Source organism: Micromesistius poutassou, assembly GCF_964030765.1.
Source record: "Micromesistius poutassou genome assembly, chromosome: 10".
Lineage (NCBI taxonomy): Eukaryota > Metazoa > Chordata > Actinopteri > Gadiformes > Gadidae > Micromesistius > Micromesistius poutassou.
In genome coordinates, this window is record NC_140280.1 from 18,299,673 (window position 1) to 18,319,415 (window position 19,743).

A 19,743-nucleotide genomic window follows, 5' to 3' on the forward strand; every position below is an offset into this window, starting at 1 on the left:
AATGTAAATCCATTTATATATATATATACACATACTTTTAGTGTCTTTGGTAGTATCTGTCTGTTCTCCTGGAGTAGGTCGTTACAAACCTACATCAGGTTCATTATACTGATAGAATTAATATTATATGCAAGGCATAAAACCCCTTTGTCTCATGGATTCCATGCTTTGGTTAACATATTAGGATTGCAGAATTTCAGATTTTTGGATGGCTCACTTATATTCAGCTACATCAAACAATGATTTAGGTTTCAGATGGAAATAACAGGTATAGTTTTGTAGTATGAAATATTATTATCCACAGAAAAGTAAAAATACTCAAGAACCCAGCAAAATGTATAATGTTGAATAATAGTATAGATGAGCCTACAGAATTGGGAAAGTGAATAAAAAAAAGCTTTTCCAATCGGAATAGAACATTATATAGCCCAAAATAATATGAAATGCTCTCTGCCATTTCCTTCATTTTAAAACATTTTGATACAAAATGAATTTCCAGATCAACCTTGATTGTACAATTGTATTCGCTGAGGACTAAGGACCTCAGCATCTTAACAGAAGACAATATGTACATTTACATTGAATGTGTACAACATGTACATTTAACGTGTACACACATATGGCTTATGTCTTTATACACATACGTCAAAGTAAGTCTTTGCATTGCGTTCATTTCTTGGATCCTTCCTTCTCACAACTGTTTGTTTAAAAGGTTTTAGCAGCTTGCCTTGACCCCCGTCCCCTGTTGAACATTTAACTTGTCTGAATAGTAAGGCCAATTGCTTTAGGGTCTGTGTTGGGTTAATGTATTCACCACCGGCTAACAAGTAACTCAAACATTAATACAAAGCTTTGGCTGTTCAATTGCTTGGGTCTGTGCCTACGCAAAACCCATGTTACTGATACGTCTTAGAATATATCTTTTTGGTAAAATGGCTATATGTTGTGAATTATTCTCTGGGATGTGGATAAATCTTAGTACAAATAAGGCCTGGTACCTCATTAAAGGGCCCTCTGACTCTTACTTTAAAATAACTGATTCTAAAAACCCAGTGCTGTAGATAAAAAATACTGACCTGAAAAATACAGTAATGGCTCCCTCTAGAAAAAGTTTTAGGAAATACTTAATACAAAATAATTCCAGTAGGTTGGTGAGAATAACTTATGACAGAGTAAAAACACAATTGTTATTTAGTTTGAGTGACAATATCACAAGTCATCATTTACGAATTAAATCCCAAGGCAACAGTAAGTCAACAGTAAGTGCCTAGGTATGTTCACATTTTCCCACGTTGTCCCCCTCCATTCTCTTCCACTTCCATATTGCTTAAGCATTGCTAAATGCTTTATGTGTTTGATTCTTCTGTGAGACTGCCACCAGGTTTCATTCATAAAGGATTTGGCCGGTTTGTTAAGACCCCAGGTTAAATAAAGACATATTCTATATTGAGATTTAAAATCAGCCATGGGTTTTCTTCAACTTAGCCTCTTGCTGTATGGCAATGTTCCAAAATGAGGCAGTCGGTGAGCCATTGACATCCATTCTATTCCAAATGGGTGTTTAGCCACTCCCATAACTGTATCTTTGTTAAGATACATAACTGTTTTTGTTTTTTTGTGTTTACATATCACAGTGCATGCTCAAAGACTTAAGAGACTGAGCATGACGTGTACATTAACAACAACTGGGAACTGAGCACTTGATTTAGATTTAAGAACTTAAGTCAATACTAAGGCTTCTTTCCAATCTGTTTTATCGACGTATCGAAAGGTTGCCCTCTGCTGGTTTGCTAATAACCAGGGGTCTTAGCAAACTAGCCAAATCCTTTATGCTCCGGGGGCTCCTGCTACCTCCCTGGGTGAGCAGTACGGCGTCGCTGACAAACAGTTTGTGAACCTTTTGTGTCTTCATGCTACTCTTGCACCACTAGACAATGTTCTTCTCTAGCATCGGCTCCTTGGACATGATGCGCTGGAAGCCCAGCCCCGTCAGATCCAGCGTCTGGTAGCTGCCGTCCAGGATGAGTTCCGCCACAGCGCGTCCGGCGGCGGGTGAGTGCTGCAGGCCGTGCCCGCTGAAGCCCGTGGCAAAGAACATGTTCTGTGCTAGCGGGTGGATGCCCAGGATGGCGTTCTGGTCAAAGGTGTTGTAGTCATAGTAGCCGGCCCATGCGCTGGTCACCTGGAAGAGAGAGAAGATATTGGGGGTTCCTATGATCAAAAGTGTTTGTGGTGTCCAACAGGGATGTTCGTGTAATGGTACCGGTATTGTCATACTTAGGGGCTGAGGGGATTCCAAAACCCAACCATGCAATGCACATTTTGCATTGCTCAGATCTTATGGAAAAACACGAATACTTTTTTGTTTGATTCATAGAATCTTTATGATGCCTTAAACAGAGAATTCTTGTATAAACATCTACATGTTTGTGTATTAGCAGTATTCATATGGTCAGACAAGGTCAGAAAGCCCATCAATCTCAAGTTTTGGTGGCTGAGGTGAGGACAGAGATTCTCTAATCTTACCTTAAGGCTCTCGAAAGCAGGGACACGATGAGCCAATGAAGGCCAAATCTTCTCCTGGAAGAACTCGTGGTCCACCTCAAGGTTGCGGACATCGGGCTCTGCATCCTACAGCCAGGCAAGCACAAGAAAGAAACGTTCACAAACACAAATGTGTTTTCCTGCACACAGTATGCAAAGCCAAGCAGCACATTCTCAAACCTCCTCTGGGGATGTCCCAGTGATGTAGTTTCCGCCCAGACCCTCTCGCCTGAAGTAGATACCAGAGTAGTCAACAAGGAAGGGACAGTCCAGCCCTGGCCCATCCGGACAGTTGAACACATAGATAAACCTGGTGATGGGACAGTAGTTAGTGAAGTGATGAATGTCAAGTGTCCGTTGAAATACATTTGTGGCAGGGCCTGCTAGTTTAATCCCAGTAAACCGTGAATACCCATCCAAAGGTTTTTTAATGTTCTAATAACTTTGAGTGATCACTTACTTTATCACTACACCTAATGAATGGCTATATTACAGAAGGCTCGCACAGTCCAATAGAATGACTTGAAAATGGCAAACAAATCGCTTTAACACATTTTGTTAGTTTATTCATCGCAGGCAATGAACTTGAACATGGATTTCATGTTCATATCCCTCAGCTATAGCAAATTTATCATAATAATAGTAGCAGCGTTATTTTGCGATAATAATTATTATAACCCCTTTGGAAACCCCTGCTCTAATAAATAAGTCACCAGCTAACGATGCACTGATTGAGGGGGCATAACAAACTGCTCAGCTGTCCTAATATATTAAATGTGTTCTATATTCCTGCATGGTTTACACCGCGGTTGCTGTATGGATGTGTCCATTAATAACTGAATGTTAGGCACTGATTGTAAAGTGCTTTCAGTGCCCCCCCCCCCCAGCAGGTTAGCAAAAGGTTAGTAAATGCAGACCATTTACCATTCATCACATCCATCTCTCTACCTTTTCCGGGGTTCCACGGGTAAGGCCATCCCCGAGAGTGTGTCTTTGGCACCAGTGCCGATGCCCATCATGTCCACTAGTTTAGCGGAGAAGGCCCCCGCCGCGTTCACCACAATGGCACACTCCACCGGCTGGTACTCGCGACTGTTGGGCATTCGAACCTGACCGACAACAACACAACATCCGACCACACAACACGCCCGGTGTCACTCTTCAGACGAGGGCGGTGGCCTGGTGACTGATGAAGTGTAAGCATAACAGTTTACACTTACATTTACATGTTTTATTCTCTTGACATCCACTGTCTCGCCGTCAACAGTGTCCATTCTGTTTATTGAACAGTTGAAACCTTAAAGAATGAATAAAAACAAGACGTCAACGTAAGAGAAATGTTCATCAATTGAAAACCACAAGCTTATGCGTTTAGCCTTTAACCAACCAGTGACTTCTCCAATGCTCTGAATGACTCCCATGGAAATAGCCTTCTGTCTGAATGCGTTCAGCAGGGTCCACGGGTCAAACCAACCCTCGTTCTCCAGCCCTAGTGGGAACAGAGAAACACAGATGCTTTAGATGTTTTTTGGACAAAATCTATCGTACCCCTCTTGTATTGAAATTAAGTGGATAAAAACTATTCAGGAGCCTTTCGTTTCGTTGTTTTTTCTGCACAATTTGACAATTTTGACCGCCATGGCGGTCTCGATGGTTACAGCCGTGTTCCTGAGCAGTCTGGCCTTACCGTAGGAGGCGAGCGCAACATCCTCTGTGTTGATCCAGGGAAACTTCTCCTTCAATTGACCGGGCGAGAGGAGTGACACTTTGGCCCCGGCGAACCTGCAGCACCAGCATAACCCCGGTCAAGGCTCACCCACATTATAACAACATGAAATACAATTCTATCCCTTTATCAATATAGCATTTCCTTTATTAAGTGAATTTAATTTGAATAACCAAAGAAAGAAAGAAAGAAAGAAAGCTTGAAAGACAAGAGACTCTTGTATCCCCTCTTGTATTCAAATAAAGTGGATAGAAAACGATTGTTCAAGAGAGACAGAAAGGCAAACGGCACACCTCTGTGTTCTGTAGTTTTCCTCCATGATGTGAGCCACGCTCTCGTTGGCCACGAACAGGTAGCCGGAGTGGTTGAACTGGAGGTCCACCGGCTCCTGGTGCAGAACCCCTAGGTGCTCCTAGGATAAGGAGAGCGGCCACCGTCAAGGTTCTCGTTCCCCAAAGAAATGAGAACCTCAAAGAAAACGTATGCATTGTTAAACCCGCAGCCACACCCGCCGGTGGACATGTGCCAAAAAGGAAGTATCACACTCCGCCATTTTCTAAGAGTCTGCCAGTCAGTTTGACCGCTGATGACGATTTGAGAACCCAAATGTCCGAACGACGTTAATGGTCAAAAACGTCAAGACTTTTTCTGGCGGAAACGGATTTGATTTGTTGCATACTGCGATTTCTCCACACACTTTGTATGAAGGAGTATTATCAGTGTATCAAACAGCCAAGTAGTGTTTGATACAGTGTTATGTTATGTAGTGGGTGGTGGGTCAGGTCTGGTGCTCCTCCCCGTTAGAAACCTACGTTGATGTTCCTCATGAAGTCGGCGGAGGCCAGAGAGAGCTGGATGTTCTCTGTAAGTGAGAACTGCTGTCGTATGCCCCCTGCAGAGAGCACCGTGGAGGCCTGGGAATACTGGGAAGAGAAGCAGATTTTTTTTAACGCACGTATACATAACACATGTGGGTTGATTATTTTCAGGCGAGAAAGAGAAATGTCTAACTGCTGTGTGTTGTTTTTCTCGCAATGCCCAGGCCTTCTATCAATACAAGGAGCATATATTCATATACTAAATTGTAAGCCTATATAATAAATCATCATTTGGAGAAATTCAATGTTTTGAATGCAGGGCAGAGAAAATTACCGTTGGGTCTTTTTCTACCACTATCACTTTAACTCCATCCCGCACCCGCTCCTTTTTTTTTAGCCAATAAGCTATCGACCAGCCAATCACACCCCCTCCGATGATCACTATGTCCGCCCTCTCGGGGGGCAGGTTGGGGTTTATGTCGAAGGGGCTCCACTTGCTCCCTGGTAGCGCATCCGCCACCTTGTCCCTCGCAGCATTAAACTGGTCTTCCAGGTCTAATGCATATGGGAAAAAACAGCAAACTTCTCAACTTCGCAGATACTGTTACAGTATAAACAAACAGCCATTTCGACCAGCCACGGTCGAGTGTAGGCGTATATTTCGCTGTGGTATGGTGTGTTGTAAAATCAATACAATGCATGTTTAGAGCCTACCTTTAAAGAATTTATTGTGTAGAATTCTGCCGGTGGTGAAAGTCCTACTACGTCCACGTACACACATGCATTCATGGCTGCGGATCACCCGAAAGGAATTTAAAAGTCCATATACTGTTCGCACTGTAACATGCATTTTTCGCAACGCCAACATCGCTAGAACCGGATGACTTCAATCGCTCATGCAACCTTGAATACCAGTGATATCTGTAGGAAGTCGCATAGCCATCTCATGTTACAAATTATTACCTACTGACATCCTAATGTATTACTAGCAACTATAAACCAGTCCGACTTGCAGAGGTCGTACACGCTGCGCGTCAGCGAGTGCATGTGACCTGGAAGCAAACAAATGGAATGATGAAAAGAATCCCGATCGCTAAAAACTTACCTTCGATAATACTTTTGGGTTGGTGTCATTAAACATCACAACCTTGGAGGATATCAATGCAATTTAATTAAAACGCTTTAATCTAATATCATAAACCTATCAGGGAAATTACATGTTTCCTACGCTTTCAGTCTGTTCTACAGTCTTTCAGTTTATTTTGAATACAATATAATCAAATATAATTCCTATAATGTGTCTCAGTGAAATAATAAAACATATTTTAAACCACCAAAATATTGTATAAACTCTAAAAGATAATTAGAGTTTCAGTTTCTATACGATATTTAGGTGATGGCAGTAGATATAACTATACGATAGTTTCCTTTAGTGATTACATGTTTTATGTAATTTCATAAACGTTGTAAAATCCTAAAAGTATTAAATGTTATGAATTTTAAAAAGAGGTTGGATTTATTTACTTTTTGAACATCGTCACTTCCGGTGACGGGGGCGCGGCTACAGTTGTCATCTAACCGAAGAACAACAACAAACACAGAGGTACTGCAGAGGTACTGCAAGTGCAAGAGCAAGACTTTCGGCACGGTGAGTGCAAACAAATGCCACTTCACGATAAGAATTGAGTTTTGCAAAGTGATATATTGGATCAACACTTTTGTTCAGATGTTAAAACGTTATGATATATATGAACATGTATTTTAATGTCACAAGTCCCATACGCGATGCCATAATGTTTACGTCATACTCAACCTGCGTACAACCTGTTACTCCAAGGCTGCTCAAGTGCACACTTCTTTATTATTATTTAAGTCCTGTCATTGTTCAAGAAATAACTACCTCCCACTAGTGTACTGTATACACTCACCATGTAGGTTTATGCCTACGTTTAATTTCGGTTTTGTCTACTCCCCTTTAAAATGTGTTGCTCCATGTAGAAGTCATTGAATTCATTCTTTGCCGTTGCATATTGTTCAATCTGTCTTTTGTCACGGCAGTTTTAAAGGCAGTCCACCCCCAGCTGGTCTTGTCTTGTTTTGTATGGCTTAGACCCAGAGGTCCTTGCACCGATATGGCACTTATATTGAGTTTCCAATTGTGTCTAAAGTTTAAAGTAATCTTGAACGGTCACGTGCATGGCAATAGCTTTTGATTGCTTATCTGAGTTTCGCCTTTTTAGCTGTTAGATCTTGCAGGGGTTTTTCCATGTAACCAACCAAGTGCTCATCAGCATTTTCTCTCGGCAGGCTCTCAACAGACCTCCGATCATCAAATGTGCTGAAAAGGTCTCTCCTTTGGTCGTTCACACATCAGAGGTAAGCATCAGGTCGGTCTGTGATATGAGAAACCATCTTTGACAGAAAACGTCAAACCCTTTCCAGAGAAAGTACTCTCGTCTCTTTGATAACCAAGCCCCAGCTGTCTGAAACCGATAGCACAGCCAGTGCTATCTTTGCTATCAAAGACCATCTCAGTCTTTGTGTTAGGAGCACGTTGTCCTGTGTTGTTGTAACCATGCGCATGTGCATTAATTATGTAGACCTACTATTAAAAAAATGAGTTTTCTTTGCCCTCATTGTTGTACAAGTTGCCGTTGATGTTTATTATTCTTTTACAATTATTGAAATGGAATGGGTATACATTTTCTTCTTTTAGACAGATGGTGAGGGTGTGATCCTCTGTGTTTGAAAGTGATACCTGGTAGAAAATAATGTTTTTCTATTCTGTAATCTCGATGAAATGTTTTTATCTACCAGTATTACAGAATGCTTAAAATTTTTGAAATGGCCATTCTGCAAATCCATGAGGGTATGCTACTGATATATTCCCTTTGACTTTTTACAATGTTAAATGAGAGCAGAGATAAAGAAAGAGGCCTTATTTATTTAACTAACCTACTAACCTACTAACCTATTAACTAAATAACTAAATAACCTGTATAATTCTGATGCTAAAGTGATTACCTTCATTCTGACTTTTAATATACAGTATATTCTTTGTGCAGCTTTAACAACAATTCTGTGTCTCTAAAACATCTCTTGGGGCAAATGTTAACCCACATATTTGTATTGTACTATTTGTACCTGTATTCATATATTTTATATAGATCTTATTCAATATTGATTCAAATCGATGTCTTTAGATGAGAATGGGGATTCTTTAGCATATGATTTATAAACATTCAAATGGTAAAATCCAAGTTTCCTGTCAGTTTTTACGGAATTACTCCCTGTCAATGTCGTCACATTGCAGTTCCGTTCGTCCACCACTAGGGAGCACAAATGCCACCTAATAATTAGCATGGATTATCTGGGCTGTCAAACTTCCCAGCAGTTCAAATAACAAATCTAACCATGGCAACAGATAGATGTATTCTATGTTTTTTTCCCAAAATGAAGAGACATAAATATTAGTTCACATTCTAAAATGTAGGCTTAATCTTAACCACTAAATATATGATTATTATACTTGAGTTATCACTCATGATACAGTGAATAATCTCTCGGGGTCACTGTTAATTCAATGACATGAGGACATCATTGAATTAACAATGACACCACAATTAAGCTAAAGAAAATACCAATTTGTAAGCCTTTGTATCATTGTTGATTCAATGAGAGTGTATCATGATTATTACAGAAAAAGACTTGGTGTCATTGTTGTTGATGCAATGCGAGGCTGTGATGATTATGAAATAAATAGACAAAAGACTACAACAGTGCTATCATTCAGTGAGAGGATGTCTCGAGATTATGATAGAAGCGGACAATAGACAATGGCCAGCTCTTGGAGTCACTGTTAACTGAATAATGTCATGATGACATCTTTATGTGGGGTCATAGATGGTGAGGCTCTGGTAGCACAGTGGTGTGCAGCTATCTGGAACCGAGATTAACCACAACATCTTAATCTAATCAATTCAGTACAGGCTTGAAGAATCTAGGGAATAAGAAGAATGGAACGGAAGGACCTCACGCTTTTATTTGTTAAAAATACAAAATTAAGAAGGTGGCTCAAAAATCGAACCAGGATTGTGTGTTTGAAATCATTGTAGGCTCACGGTCAATGCTGAAAGTGTCAATGCAGCGAAAGTGTGGTACAACCTGTCCTTCAACTTCAGAATAACTAGCCTAATTAGATCAATAGCAACTTACCGTCACATGTACAGGCCCTTTGTTTGTGATGACAGACTGATATGTCAGGCAGTTTAACCGTCTATTCTACCCGGGGAAAAAGGTGGTAAACAGCAGAGCAACTGATTAATAGTGCTGGGCCAACGCCATCGCTTCAAGTCACGTTACTAAGCAACAGGCTGGGTTTGGGAGTCCAGTGCAGTGTTTATGTAACTGACAAGTCAAGACAAGTTATCTTAAGCCTAATTGATTAATTTGACTTGACAAAATTATATATGTTATATGTAGAAAAACACCAGTTTGAAATTTGTGTGATGAACTCAGGCAGACAGAAATGGTCATTCAAAACTGCAACTTTTTATAACGGCATTATAGTAAAGTTAACACAGGTGTTGCTCATAACAGTAATTGCGTTACGTTTAGTTATCTAGCCAGGGAACTTTGAGAGACAAAGTAACCATATGTTATCCATACTTATGCTCTGGCAGCACATCTATAATGTGAAGATATAATACAATTATGTAAAACATAACTTCATTTAACTCTAGGAGATTTCAGCCTACATAAAATGTATAATACATTTAGGTAAAGCATTACTTTATTTAAACTTTTGGAGCTTTCAGCATGTTACGTAACTCCAGGTGTGTATATTATATATTATATCAGTTGGCATATTAAATGTATAAAATTACAACCACCTTATACTTCAGCAAAACATAATTTGAAAGACATTGAATTAGAAAGGCAGTGATCCAAAGTAATAACCATAAAGATCACCACAAATTAATCCTTTGCTATTTGCAAAATAATACATTAACAGTTTTTGCTTTACTGATTTTGATCCTGTGAAATAAAGTTAGAATAAATAAAGTTGTGAATAATTTTTCCAGTGTAAATTACAGGATAAATAATGAATATACATAAACATAATATATATAATACACATTCATTTTGGTGGTGCCGAGAACTGCAAATGACCTGAATAAAGGTTCAAGGTGCAAGACATTTTTTATTACATTGTATTTATTACCTCCTAGACAGTGAATAGGATTTAAAGCTGGCTGTGTGTGTGTGTTGTGTTCTATTGGACACGTGCCGCTACAACATTTTTATCTTTGCTTTCTGGAGAGAGGCTCAGAATCTTGGGAGGAGCAACCGCACAGACCAACTTTTATCAGCACGCTTTAGAGAAAGAAAGAGCATGTATCAGCAGGCAGCTTGACTTGACTTATTGTAGGTAAGACGGCATCTCACGGTTTCTTATAGGAAAGTACATTTCTACTCTCTTTCACTTCTAAAGTGTGAATGTGTGATGCTCTTCATTCAGTACTGTTCAACAGGTCTACAGAAAATACTTTGTATGATACAATTAAAAATTGTCGGCCATTTAAAATACTATAAAATGCCTACTAATATGTTGGTATTTTACTATTTTAGTCTCACATGGATTCTTCCTCACACTATACAGTACTGTCAATCATTAAATAAGCATGCGCTGAATCAGGTTTGAATCCGTTATGTGTTAACTGTTTGCATGAGACACGGTGTGTCCATGAGGGGCCCTTTCTGGGCTCGATTACAGCCATGTTGACACCCAATCCCGGCTAACGGTGTCCGTGTTGCTACCTCTGTCCCCCCCCCCCTCGATGCGCTAGGCCCGGGGCCATGGATTCATCCTCCGACGAGGAGGAGGGGCGCTCCTTCGTCCAGGTGGTCAGTGAGAAGTACAACCCGGAGAACTTCCCCTACTGCCGGGGCCCGGGCGTGGGGGTGGTGGTGCTGCCAAGCCCCCCGGGCTCCCCGGTGAAAGGTGAGCCATCGTGCCCTCGACCGCCCTCCCTCTCACGAGTTAACCACAGGCTCTGGCCCCCGTGGGCCCCCAATCCACGCTAACACGAGTGGTTATCTTTCACACTCTTTGTGGGAGGTGTCTTTGATAAGGACAGGGTGTAAGGATAAGCAATGCAATGCATGTCGACCGCCACAGAGTTTATTTGATATAATCGGGGTGCGCGTTGTGTATCTACAGAGAAAAGGGCGATAATCTTATAATTTCTTTGTTGTCTGTTTTCATAGACCTTGTCTGATTCACACGTTTTGTATGTAACAGACTTTCGAGCAGGAGACACACTTGTTTAGATGTGTTTATATTCTATCGGTTATTACAATAGGGACACGCAGTAACTTTCCTGTGTATGTCGCCTCAGATCGGCTCAACCTGCCCAGTGTGCTGGTGCTGAACGACTGCGGGATCACCAAGGCCGGTGACAGGACAGAGGTGGCCACGTTCTGCGCCCACGTGGTCGAGCTGGACCTCTCCCACAACCAACTCAGGGACTGGGAAGAGGTGTGTGTGTGTGTACTGCGGGGTAACTGAACGCCGCTGGAGGCACAACAGCACCACCTCTGGTGATGCAGGGGTTACTGCAGTTCTTTCAATTCATTGGCTGGAATTGATTATAAATGGCAGTTATTTCAGAGATTAAAATAAAACAACAAAAATTAATAAGAATAAGAATTGTTTTCACAAAATGAGCACAAGCATTGGGATGTAAATGCAAAAAAATTGTGTAAACATGACATAACAGTTGAGATAGACATAATTGAGTTTATATGCTACATTAGTGAAACTGTACATTATAGATCATTATAGAATACACAAAACCTCCTACCTGTACTGACCTCCTACCACTTTCCAATTTCTCGATAACGGATGTGTCCACGACGCAATCACCATCTATATTTTGGGGTTGCCAGATTGGGATCATCGTCTCCAACGTCCCCCATTTGGACTTCCTGAATCTGAGCAGGAACCCTCTGAGCGGCGTGGAGCTGGAGCCCAGCCTGGCCGAGGTGTTCTCCCGGGTGCGCCGGCTGGTCCTCATCAACACGCAGGTCACATGGGACACCGTGCACACGCTCACCAGCCACACCCCAGAGTAAGAGAGTCCCCTGTGGCGACCCCTGTTCCAAAGATTGTTCCTTAGTCTCTGATCTTCCTTCGAGATTTGGTCACCTCTGAATTCATGTGATCATATGAATTCATATGATTCGCTTTGAGTAAGGAGGTTCGCTTGGGTAGTGTTTGCGCCATCGGTCCTTCAAATGCCCCCTTCCCCCTCGACTGATCGCCTCCAAACACCCTCTCTACACCCCAAGACTGGAGGAGCTGTTCCTGTGCCTGAACCTCTACGAGGAGGTGGTGGAGTCCGGGACGCCCTGCCCGTCCCTGCGGCTGCTGCAGATCACAGACAACCAGCTGCAGGCGTGGGCGGAGGTCCGGAAGCTGGGGGCCATGTACCCCCGTCTGGAGATGCTGGTGCTGGCCAACAACAGCCTGGGCTCTGTGGAGGACCCCCCCGACGCGCTGGAGCGCCTCTTCCCCAAGCTGCGCTACCTCAACCTCAATAACTCAGGTCTGACCACCTGAGCCCAACTGACCAAGTGGATAGGCTAGGCTAGGCTAGGCTAGGCTAGGTCAGGCACGGTCCACCTGCCATTTCTATCTACAGCACCAAAGGAATTGTGTTTGTGTTTGTTTAAGGGCCTGTGATGGTGGGGGTCAGGTTCCTCTGTAGCCCCCTCACCACCGGACCAAAAACCCACTAATAACCGCTAACATTTGGTTTTTGTCGTTACATTATTTATTTATGGGCTCCCGCTCCGATTGGCCTTGATAGAAACATGACCCCTGGATGGGCTCATCCCAGCGGCACCCCCCCCCCCCCCCCCAGGCGAGGCTCTGTGGACACGGCCCCTTCGGTGCTCTATAGCTATACCCAGGGGTGCACATACTGTAACTGGTACGCAAGTACGCATGCGAGGCCATAATCAGGGATGCGTAACGTCACTTGTGTCACTACAACGCTTTTGCTTTGTAACTAATGGGAGATCGGGAAAAAAATCTAAAAAAAACGAAATACATTGAGCAGCTACTTTGGCGCTCGCCGCCTGCAAAGAAGAGGCAAACGGTGCCGGAGTAGAAGAAAATAGTTTTTTTTTCGAAAAGTGGCGCCGAGATGTGCCGTGGCTCGAAAACGAACGATAAGCACACTGAAATGTGCGCTCGTGTGCTCTGTGCACCGCGGAGAACTGCAGCAAAATCAGCTGATCGCAACGTCGCTTCTTTTGTGAGATATTCAAACGTGGTCTCTGCGGTCAAGCTGCTGCAGTTTGATTAAAAAAAAAAAAAAAAAAAAAAAAGGTGGAGCAAAAAACCCTACTGTGCTTAAGAAGTTGTATATTGAAAATGGGACATTGTGGGTAAGTTTCATAAGATCAGATGTTACGTGTGGGGCTATGTGTGGGGTGCGTACCAAACACCGTCTCCTGGTACTCACCTGAGTGACTCACTTAAAAAGTTATGTGCACCCCTGGCTATACCACTTGTTTGTGGTCATTAGTGTGACTGACATGTTGAATGTAAATATCCTAATTCCACTTTAGAGGCTTTTATTATATTACTGTATTAGAGTGTGTGCTATATGATATGATAGGATGGCTTTTTGATGGCTTTTGTTGTCCAGTCGTCCCTGGGATATGGACGTCTCACACCAATAATTTCATCTTACAATGTCTCCACTAAAGCACAAACAAACTCACATACAATCATGTTTTCATCACAGGGCTGAGCCGATGGGAGGACGTTGACAGTCTGAATTACTTCCCCAAACTGGCGGAGGTGAAAGTGAAGGGCATTCCCTTACTGCAGCCATACAGTGACCAGCAGAGACGCAGCCTCATAGTTGCACAGTGAGTTCTCCACACACACACACACACACACACACACACACACACACACACACACACACACACACACACACACACAGACACAGACACAGACACGACACAAAGCCATTTGGGTGTATTCAAAACAAGCTCCACTTTAGAAAAAGTCACCAAGCATCAAGCTAAATATCTGAATGCCCAACCCCCTTCCTGTGTGTGTGTGTGTGTGTGTGTGTGTGTGTGTGTGTGTGCGCAGGCTCCCGTCCGTCTCCGTGCTGAACGGAAGTCTGGTGACGGACGGGGAGCGGGAGGACGCCGAGCGCTTCTTCATCCGACACTATCAGGACCGTCCGGAAGAGGAGCTCCCAAGGAGGTCAGGACGTACGGCTCACAGCTCACGGCTCACGGCTCACACACGCCGCGTTGGTGACTCCATGCAACCAATCGGGTGTGGGCCGGGGACTATCCACCTCAGGATCTACCCTATAGTGACATCACAAGTGGGAGGGTCCACCCAGATGTGTCCACTGGCACACACCCACTCGCCGTGTCACTTTAGGGGCGATTTTGAAATAATCAACCTCTTTACATCTTTTCGTCCTTCATCAGATGCCTTTGTCGACCAAATGCGACTCACAGTGAATTCCGATGCGCGTCATTAAGGGGTAGGAAGGGGTTAGTCAGCAGTGGTTAGGGTGTGAGAGACCCCCGATCTAAAGGTTCCTAGTTCGATCCCCGATGTCTGCAGCCAGATGCTTAACCTGCGCCCTAACGCCCCGCATCTGTAGACACATGAAATTCAGTCTTGTCACTGATCACTTCTCACTGATGCATAGTAAATTGAAGGTCAGCACAGGTGGAGGAGGGCCGGTTTTAATCGGATTTACTCAAAGATACCCCATCTCTATGATCCAAAGAAAAATGAGGATTTAAAAAAAAAATGGGTGACATTTCCGAAACAACTTAATTGAAGAATTTCCGAAGGGCTCTCTCTCTCTCTCGCCCCCCGGCTCTCCTTCTCCAGGAAGACCTGCCCATGCTCTACCTATCTTTACCCACCGCATTCCACTTAACCCCTGCAGAATGCAGGGGAGGGCCAGCCCGGGGTAGGCGCGGCCACGGGCTGGTGGTGTGCGCTGGGGGGGGGGGTGGTGGTGGTGGCGGTGGGAGGTTGGTGTTGGTGGGAGGTGGGGCGGGGTGAGGGCTAACCTTTGGAAGACAATGCCACTAGTCTCTCTCCACACAATGACTCCTTTGTGCAGGGAATTCTCTGATTGGGAAAAGCGATACACGAGGTAGCAAGTGAGATGTCGTATTTTTTTTTTAACTTAAACTTATTATTTTTCTGGTTAACATCTCCCTATGTCCGAGACCTTGATCCTGGAAGTGAGAGATTTTTGTGTTTATTGGTGATGTCACTGTGGCTCCTGAGACGTTGTTTTTCCCTAGCTGTTTCTGAGGCAAAGCGCCCCAGCCCCGGGATAAGACTAGCAATGGCCCCCGGTTAATGTGGAAGAGGCATGGATGTCTTATGGCCGTGTTATTTTTGTCTTTTTCTCACTTGCTAAAGAGCAGCATCACACCTCTTACTGCGTGAGCCTTGTGTTTAAGGTTCGTGCTCTGATCCAAAGCCATCGTCAGCCCACATCTCCCTCAGTCTTTTCACTTGACAGATTCCTCCCCCTGTTTTTATATAGATATATTTAGTTATGGGCGAGTAAGACACGATAGTGGCGATCTGGGGGCTTGTATGATGATTGGTTGGGAAGTTTGCTGGACGAGGTCAGTACTCAATTGACTACATTTATGTTAGCGACAGGAAGGCCTTTGGTTCATTTGTGCGTGTGACTTTGTGTGTGATTTTTAATCCCATTCCACCTTGGAAAGGGGAGAAGATGCATTTTTCCGACCAAAAACAGAAACAATAGACAGTGAATTTGGGTATGGGGGTGGATGGATGTTGTAAAAGTGGGAAAAGGATAAGAAGGTAGTTCTAAAAGACAGCTACCGAGCTCCAGTAAGGGAAGGGATTAGATATCATTTAAGATGTCGAGTGTCTGTAGATAAATGGGAGAACGGGTGTATTCCGTAACAACATGGTTGTTCAAATACATACTTCAAGCTTGAAATCCATCCGTAAGTCCGATTTTTAAAAAACTGAGCCTAATCGGGTAAATAAACCACTTGTACACTTCCTATATTGGCTAGACCTTTGCCGGGCCTTTCCACAGAAGTTAGGTAAGAGGTTTAGAGAACAGAGCGGTTAGCATTAGCCCTAAGATGCTTTGGCACAGCTAAAAGGACGACAGTCATTTCACCATTACCAACGGCTAATGGCAGCCATTTTTTTTCGGTATAAAATCCAGCTATTATTTCACCAATTATTTGTTCACCAAGCATTCCCGCTCCAATAAAAGGAAAGCTTTAACTTAATGGCTTCTTAATAGAATAGCACTTTGTGCACCGGGAGCTCGGAGCACAATTCCCAGGGTGGACTCTTGGAGTTTTGGCTTGAAAGTGCGGGCCAGGGTCCTGGCTTTGTTGAGGGACTATTTAGGGAGGGAAGGGAAATTGCTTTGATTGGCCCAGCTGTTACAGTAGCTTTGAAAGCACAGCCTTTCACTCGTGGATTTATTTAATCGCCCCCGCGGTCCTTATCTCCGGCCCTCGGTCCCCCAGGTGGCTGAGAGCTTTCTCACGGCAGGGAGAGGCGGGTAAGCCCGGGTCTGTTCTCGCCCGGGGGGGCCCCCCCCACCGAATCGCGCATGCGCCTCCGAATGAGCAGCGCGCTCCCTCGGTGGGGGCCCGGTGGGGGCCACGTACTCCCACCGCCCCAGAACCCCCCTTTCTATCACCTCTTCCCGCCTGCTTCCCTATCCCAGCACCTCCAACAAAACATATGCACCCGACGAGACAACTCACAAGACGCCACACTCCTGTCTCCTGTCTCTTCTTTTTACTCTCTTCTCTCCCCCGCGTCCTCCCCCCCCCCCCCCCCCCCCGCCAGATACCACGTCCTGGTGTCCAAGTACGGCCGGCTGGCGCCGCTGGCCGAGGTGGACCTGACGCCCCGCGGCCCCACGGTGGAGGTGCGCTGCGGCGACCGGGTGGAGGTGGTGCGCCTGACCACGGAGCAGACGGTGGGCGGGCTGAAGAAGCAGCTGCGGGCCCTGCTGCAGCTGCCGCCCAGCGGCGTGCGGCTCTTCCACATCTTCCGCACCGCCGAGCCCTGCGCCGCGTCGGTGTCGCAGGAGATGCAGTACGCCGGCCGGGCGCTGCACTCGTACGGCATCCGCGACGGCGACGAGATCCTGGTGGTGCCCCGGGCCAAAGCCCGCTGCCACTCCTCAGACAGCTGAGCAGACCGGGGAGAGAGAGCCGGAGGGGAGCGTACCCGACCCGGCTTGTCTTGTTTGCGCCCGGTGCATGAAACCAAGTGAAATCCCGTTGTCGTTGTTTTTTTTTGTGGTTTCTGTTTCGTGTTTTACGTCAACGTTGAAAATGTGTTGAAAGTGCGTCTATATGTCACGCCTCATCACGCCTCACACCTTTGCACACACTTTTTTATACAAGTCGTCCGACACAAAGAGAGTTTTGACTCACAGCCATACCACCCGTTTATTATTATTTCGTATGTGATTGAATTGGGACAGGCTTTGCGTTTCCACAGGCCTCCATCCCCGCTCCCCCCCCCCCCCCTCTCGGTGTGGCGGTCTACCTGCGGCGGTGCTGCAGTGCTTCCGGCCCAGCCATCGGCCCAGGCGCATGGCGCCGTGTCCCCAGATAAACCCCCCCGCCCCCCCCCCCGCGCCCCCCCCCCATAGAGCTGCAATCAGGAGCGCGGCGTGTCGAGCATAATGGCAGCGGTGCGCACAGACCACACGGACACGGCTCGGTCAGGACACCCTACTCCGACCCCCCCCCCTACCCCCCCCCCCCCCCCCCCCCCCCACACACAGGCAGGAAAGACAAGACCGCCCCTGTGGTGAGCTTGTCGGGGGTCCGGGAGGGAAGGAAAGGTAAAACGAAGCGCCTTTCGGATCACTCGAGTTACCACCGCTGTCCGTCTCAATGAATAGGGTCTCCACCCCCCTCTCTCCCCCCCCCCCCCCCCCCTCTGTGATGGCGGGGCAGCCCTTATTGGGTTCACGTCCTTCACTATCCTATATATACATCTCCCTCTCATGCTACTTCTCTTTTCTCATCGTCTCATTCTTTCCAGCCTTGTCTCTCTCTTATACATCCGCTCCATCACCCAACACCGTCAGGCCATTGCTCTGTCACGGGGAGACACAGAGGGAAATTGGAAGGGGGGGGGGCAGAGGGGAGGGATGCTGCAGGTTGCCGTGGTTGTCACACGCTCATTGACTTCTGCAGAGACACCAAATCGTCTGCTGGTTGGATTTGGGAAAGTGACCATTTTAGTTTCAGATGATGATGATGACGACGACGATTTAGATTCAATCTGATTCCCAAATACCTGCGCTGTTCCCAACCCAATTTAGTTGTCCCACTGATCGGGTGCTTCCATGTATCCAATGCCATTGTAATGGGAAAGTTATAATATCACGTTGTTTTTTAGATTGGCACTGTTTGGCAGCAGGTGTTGCTCTTCAGGGGGTCCTAATGCTGAGGTGTTTTCCTGTTTTAAAGAGTTTGACAAGTTCACGTCAGAGCTGTCCACCAAGGCTCCACGCAAACACTGAAAATATAAGCAAAGCTGTCAAACACATTGCAGCCTACCTGGATGTTCCCTTCTCCATTTGAAAACAGCAGGGACTGAAACAACAGTGGTAAACTTGACTAGCGACATCCGACTGAAATCATACTCTATTTTAGAATTGTTTGTGTTATATTCAAAATATGTGTGTGTTTTGTTAGGTTTACACGCCCGCCATGTTTAAAATGAGTGCTTGCGCTGAACGTATTTGGATGAAAGTAATTCTTCATCTCAAAGAGATTTGACGCATTAGATTGTGATGCTGTTTAAGGGAATCGGGCATTTGAGAAAAAATATTTTTGTTTTGTTTTGTTTGTTTTAGGTTGAGTGAGTGTCATATATTGGGATTTTGAAAAGGGTCTATGACATTGTAATTTTTAGGACTATTCTCTGGTCTCCCACCTTGTGGGAGACCACTATAAATAGTTTATGACATAATCTTAATGACTGTATGCCTTCCACTGTGTTAAACACAGTATGTTTGAAGTTGTATTGCTGTCCTACGATTAGTGTACTGCAATTCTTTTTGTGAGCTGGAATTTATTGATATACAAATACAAATGCTTGTTCACTTCTATGGAATGTGAACAATGGCCATTGTTAATAAAGAAAAAATATCTATCTTTATCTAAAGATATACTAATAAAGAACTACTTCTATATACTTTCTATGTTGAGCTGATTCTGGTTGTATCGAAACATGTTAAGATGGTCAGACAGACCATCCTAACATACTTGGAGCAACCAATCAAATCACTGCTATGATTTTCACCCTGAAAATGTTCCAATTAGATTTTCTGTATTTTCTCACTGGCTCCCCAACTTCAACACAGCCCTGTAGAAAAACTACAATGCAGTTTCTTACAGTAGCATGCCATCAATTAAAAAATCCCCCAATGGTCAACTACACCTGAAAGAACATCTACATCAATACTCTGCATACCAGACAGAGTTTGGTGTTCATTCACTAATCCACAATCAGATCTCCTTGAGAACCGACCTTGAAGCCTACAG

General features: G+C 44.6%; 2 protein-coding genes across 2 annotated transcripts; one reads left to right on the top strand and one right to left on the bottom strand.

The window, feature by feature from the left end:
• Positions 1-264: 264 nt before the first annotated feature.
• foxred1 (FAD-dependent oxidoreductase domain containing 1) lies at positions 265-6,113 on the bottom strand. The gene is made up of 11 exons (XM_084474134.1): positions 5,803-6,113; positions 5,423-5,643; positions 5,083-5,193; positions 4,564-4,682; positions 4,232-4,326; positions 3,932-4,033; positions 3,765-3,841; positions 3,493-3,653; positions 2,725-2,854; positions 2,527-2,631; positions 265-2,182 (listed from the first exon to the last, which is right to left on the bottom strand). Exons 1-11 carry the CDS (start codon positions 5,954-5,956, stop codon positions 1,928-1,930), a joined length of 1,530 nt encoding a protein of 509 aa, XP_084330260.1. The 5' UTR covers positions 5,957-6,113; the 3' UTR covers positions 265-1,927.
• A 567-nt stretch (positions 6,114-6,680) lies between these two features.
• Positions 6,681-17,746, top strand: tbcelb (tubulin folding cofactor E-like b). The gene is made up of 9 exons (XM_084474587.1): positions 6,681-6,736; positions 7,396-7,464; positions 10,938-11,092; positions 11,490-11,629; positions 12,040-12,221; positions 12,442-12,698; positions 13,908-14,034; positions 14,267-14,383; positions 17,018-17,746. Exons 3-9 carry the CDS (start codon positions 10,948-10,950, stop codon positions 17,367-17,369), a joined length of 1,320 nt encoding a protein of 439 aa, XP_084330713.1. The 5' UTR covers positions 6,681-6,736; positions 7,396-7,464; positions 10,938-10,947; the 3' UTR covers positions 17,370-17,746.
• The last annotated feature ends 1,997 nt before the right edge of the window (positions 17,747-19,743 follow it).

What these genes read in the sequence shown, in the direction of transcription:
- foxred1 (XM_084474134.1), bottom strand. Translation starts at nt 5,956, where the DNA reads ATGTTGGCGTTGCGAAAAATGCATGTTACAGTGCGAACAGTATATGGA. An exon ending in ACACAATAAATTCTTTAAAG is followed by an intron (nt 5,644 to 5,802) that starts GTAGGCTCTAAA and finishes CATATGCATTAG; the next exon opens with ACCTGGAAGACCAGTTTAAT. An exon ending in CTGGGACATCCCCAGAGGAG is followed by an intron (nt 2,632 to 2,724) that starts GTTTGAGAATGT and finishes GCCTGGCTGTAG; the next exon opens with GATGCAGAGCCCGATGTCCG.
- tbcelb (XM_084474587.1), top strand. Translation starts at nt 10,948, where the DNA reads ATGGATTCATCCTCCGACGAGGAGGAGGGGCGCTCCTTCGTCCAGGTG. An exon ending in CCCGGGCTCCCCGGTGAAAG is followed by an intron (nt 11,093 to 11,489) that starts GTGAGCCATCGT and finishes ATGTCGCCTCAG; the next exon opens with ATCGGCTCAACCTGCCCAGT. An exon ending in CCTCAACCTCAATAACTCAG is followed by an intron (nt 12,699 to 13,907) that starts GTCTGACCACCT and finishes TTTTCATCACAG; the next exon opens with GGCTGAGCCGATGGGAGGAC.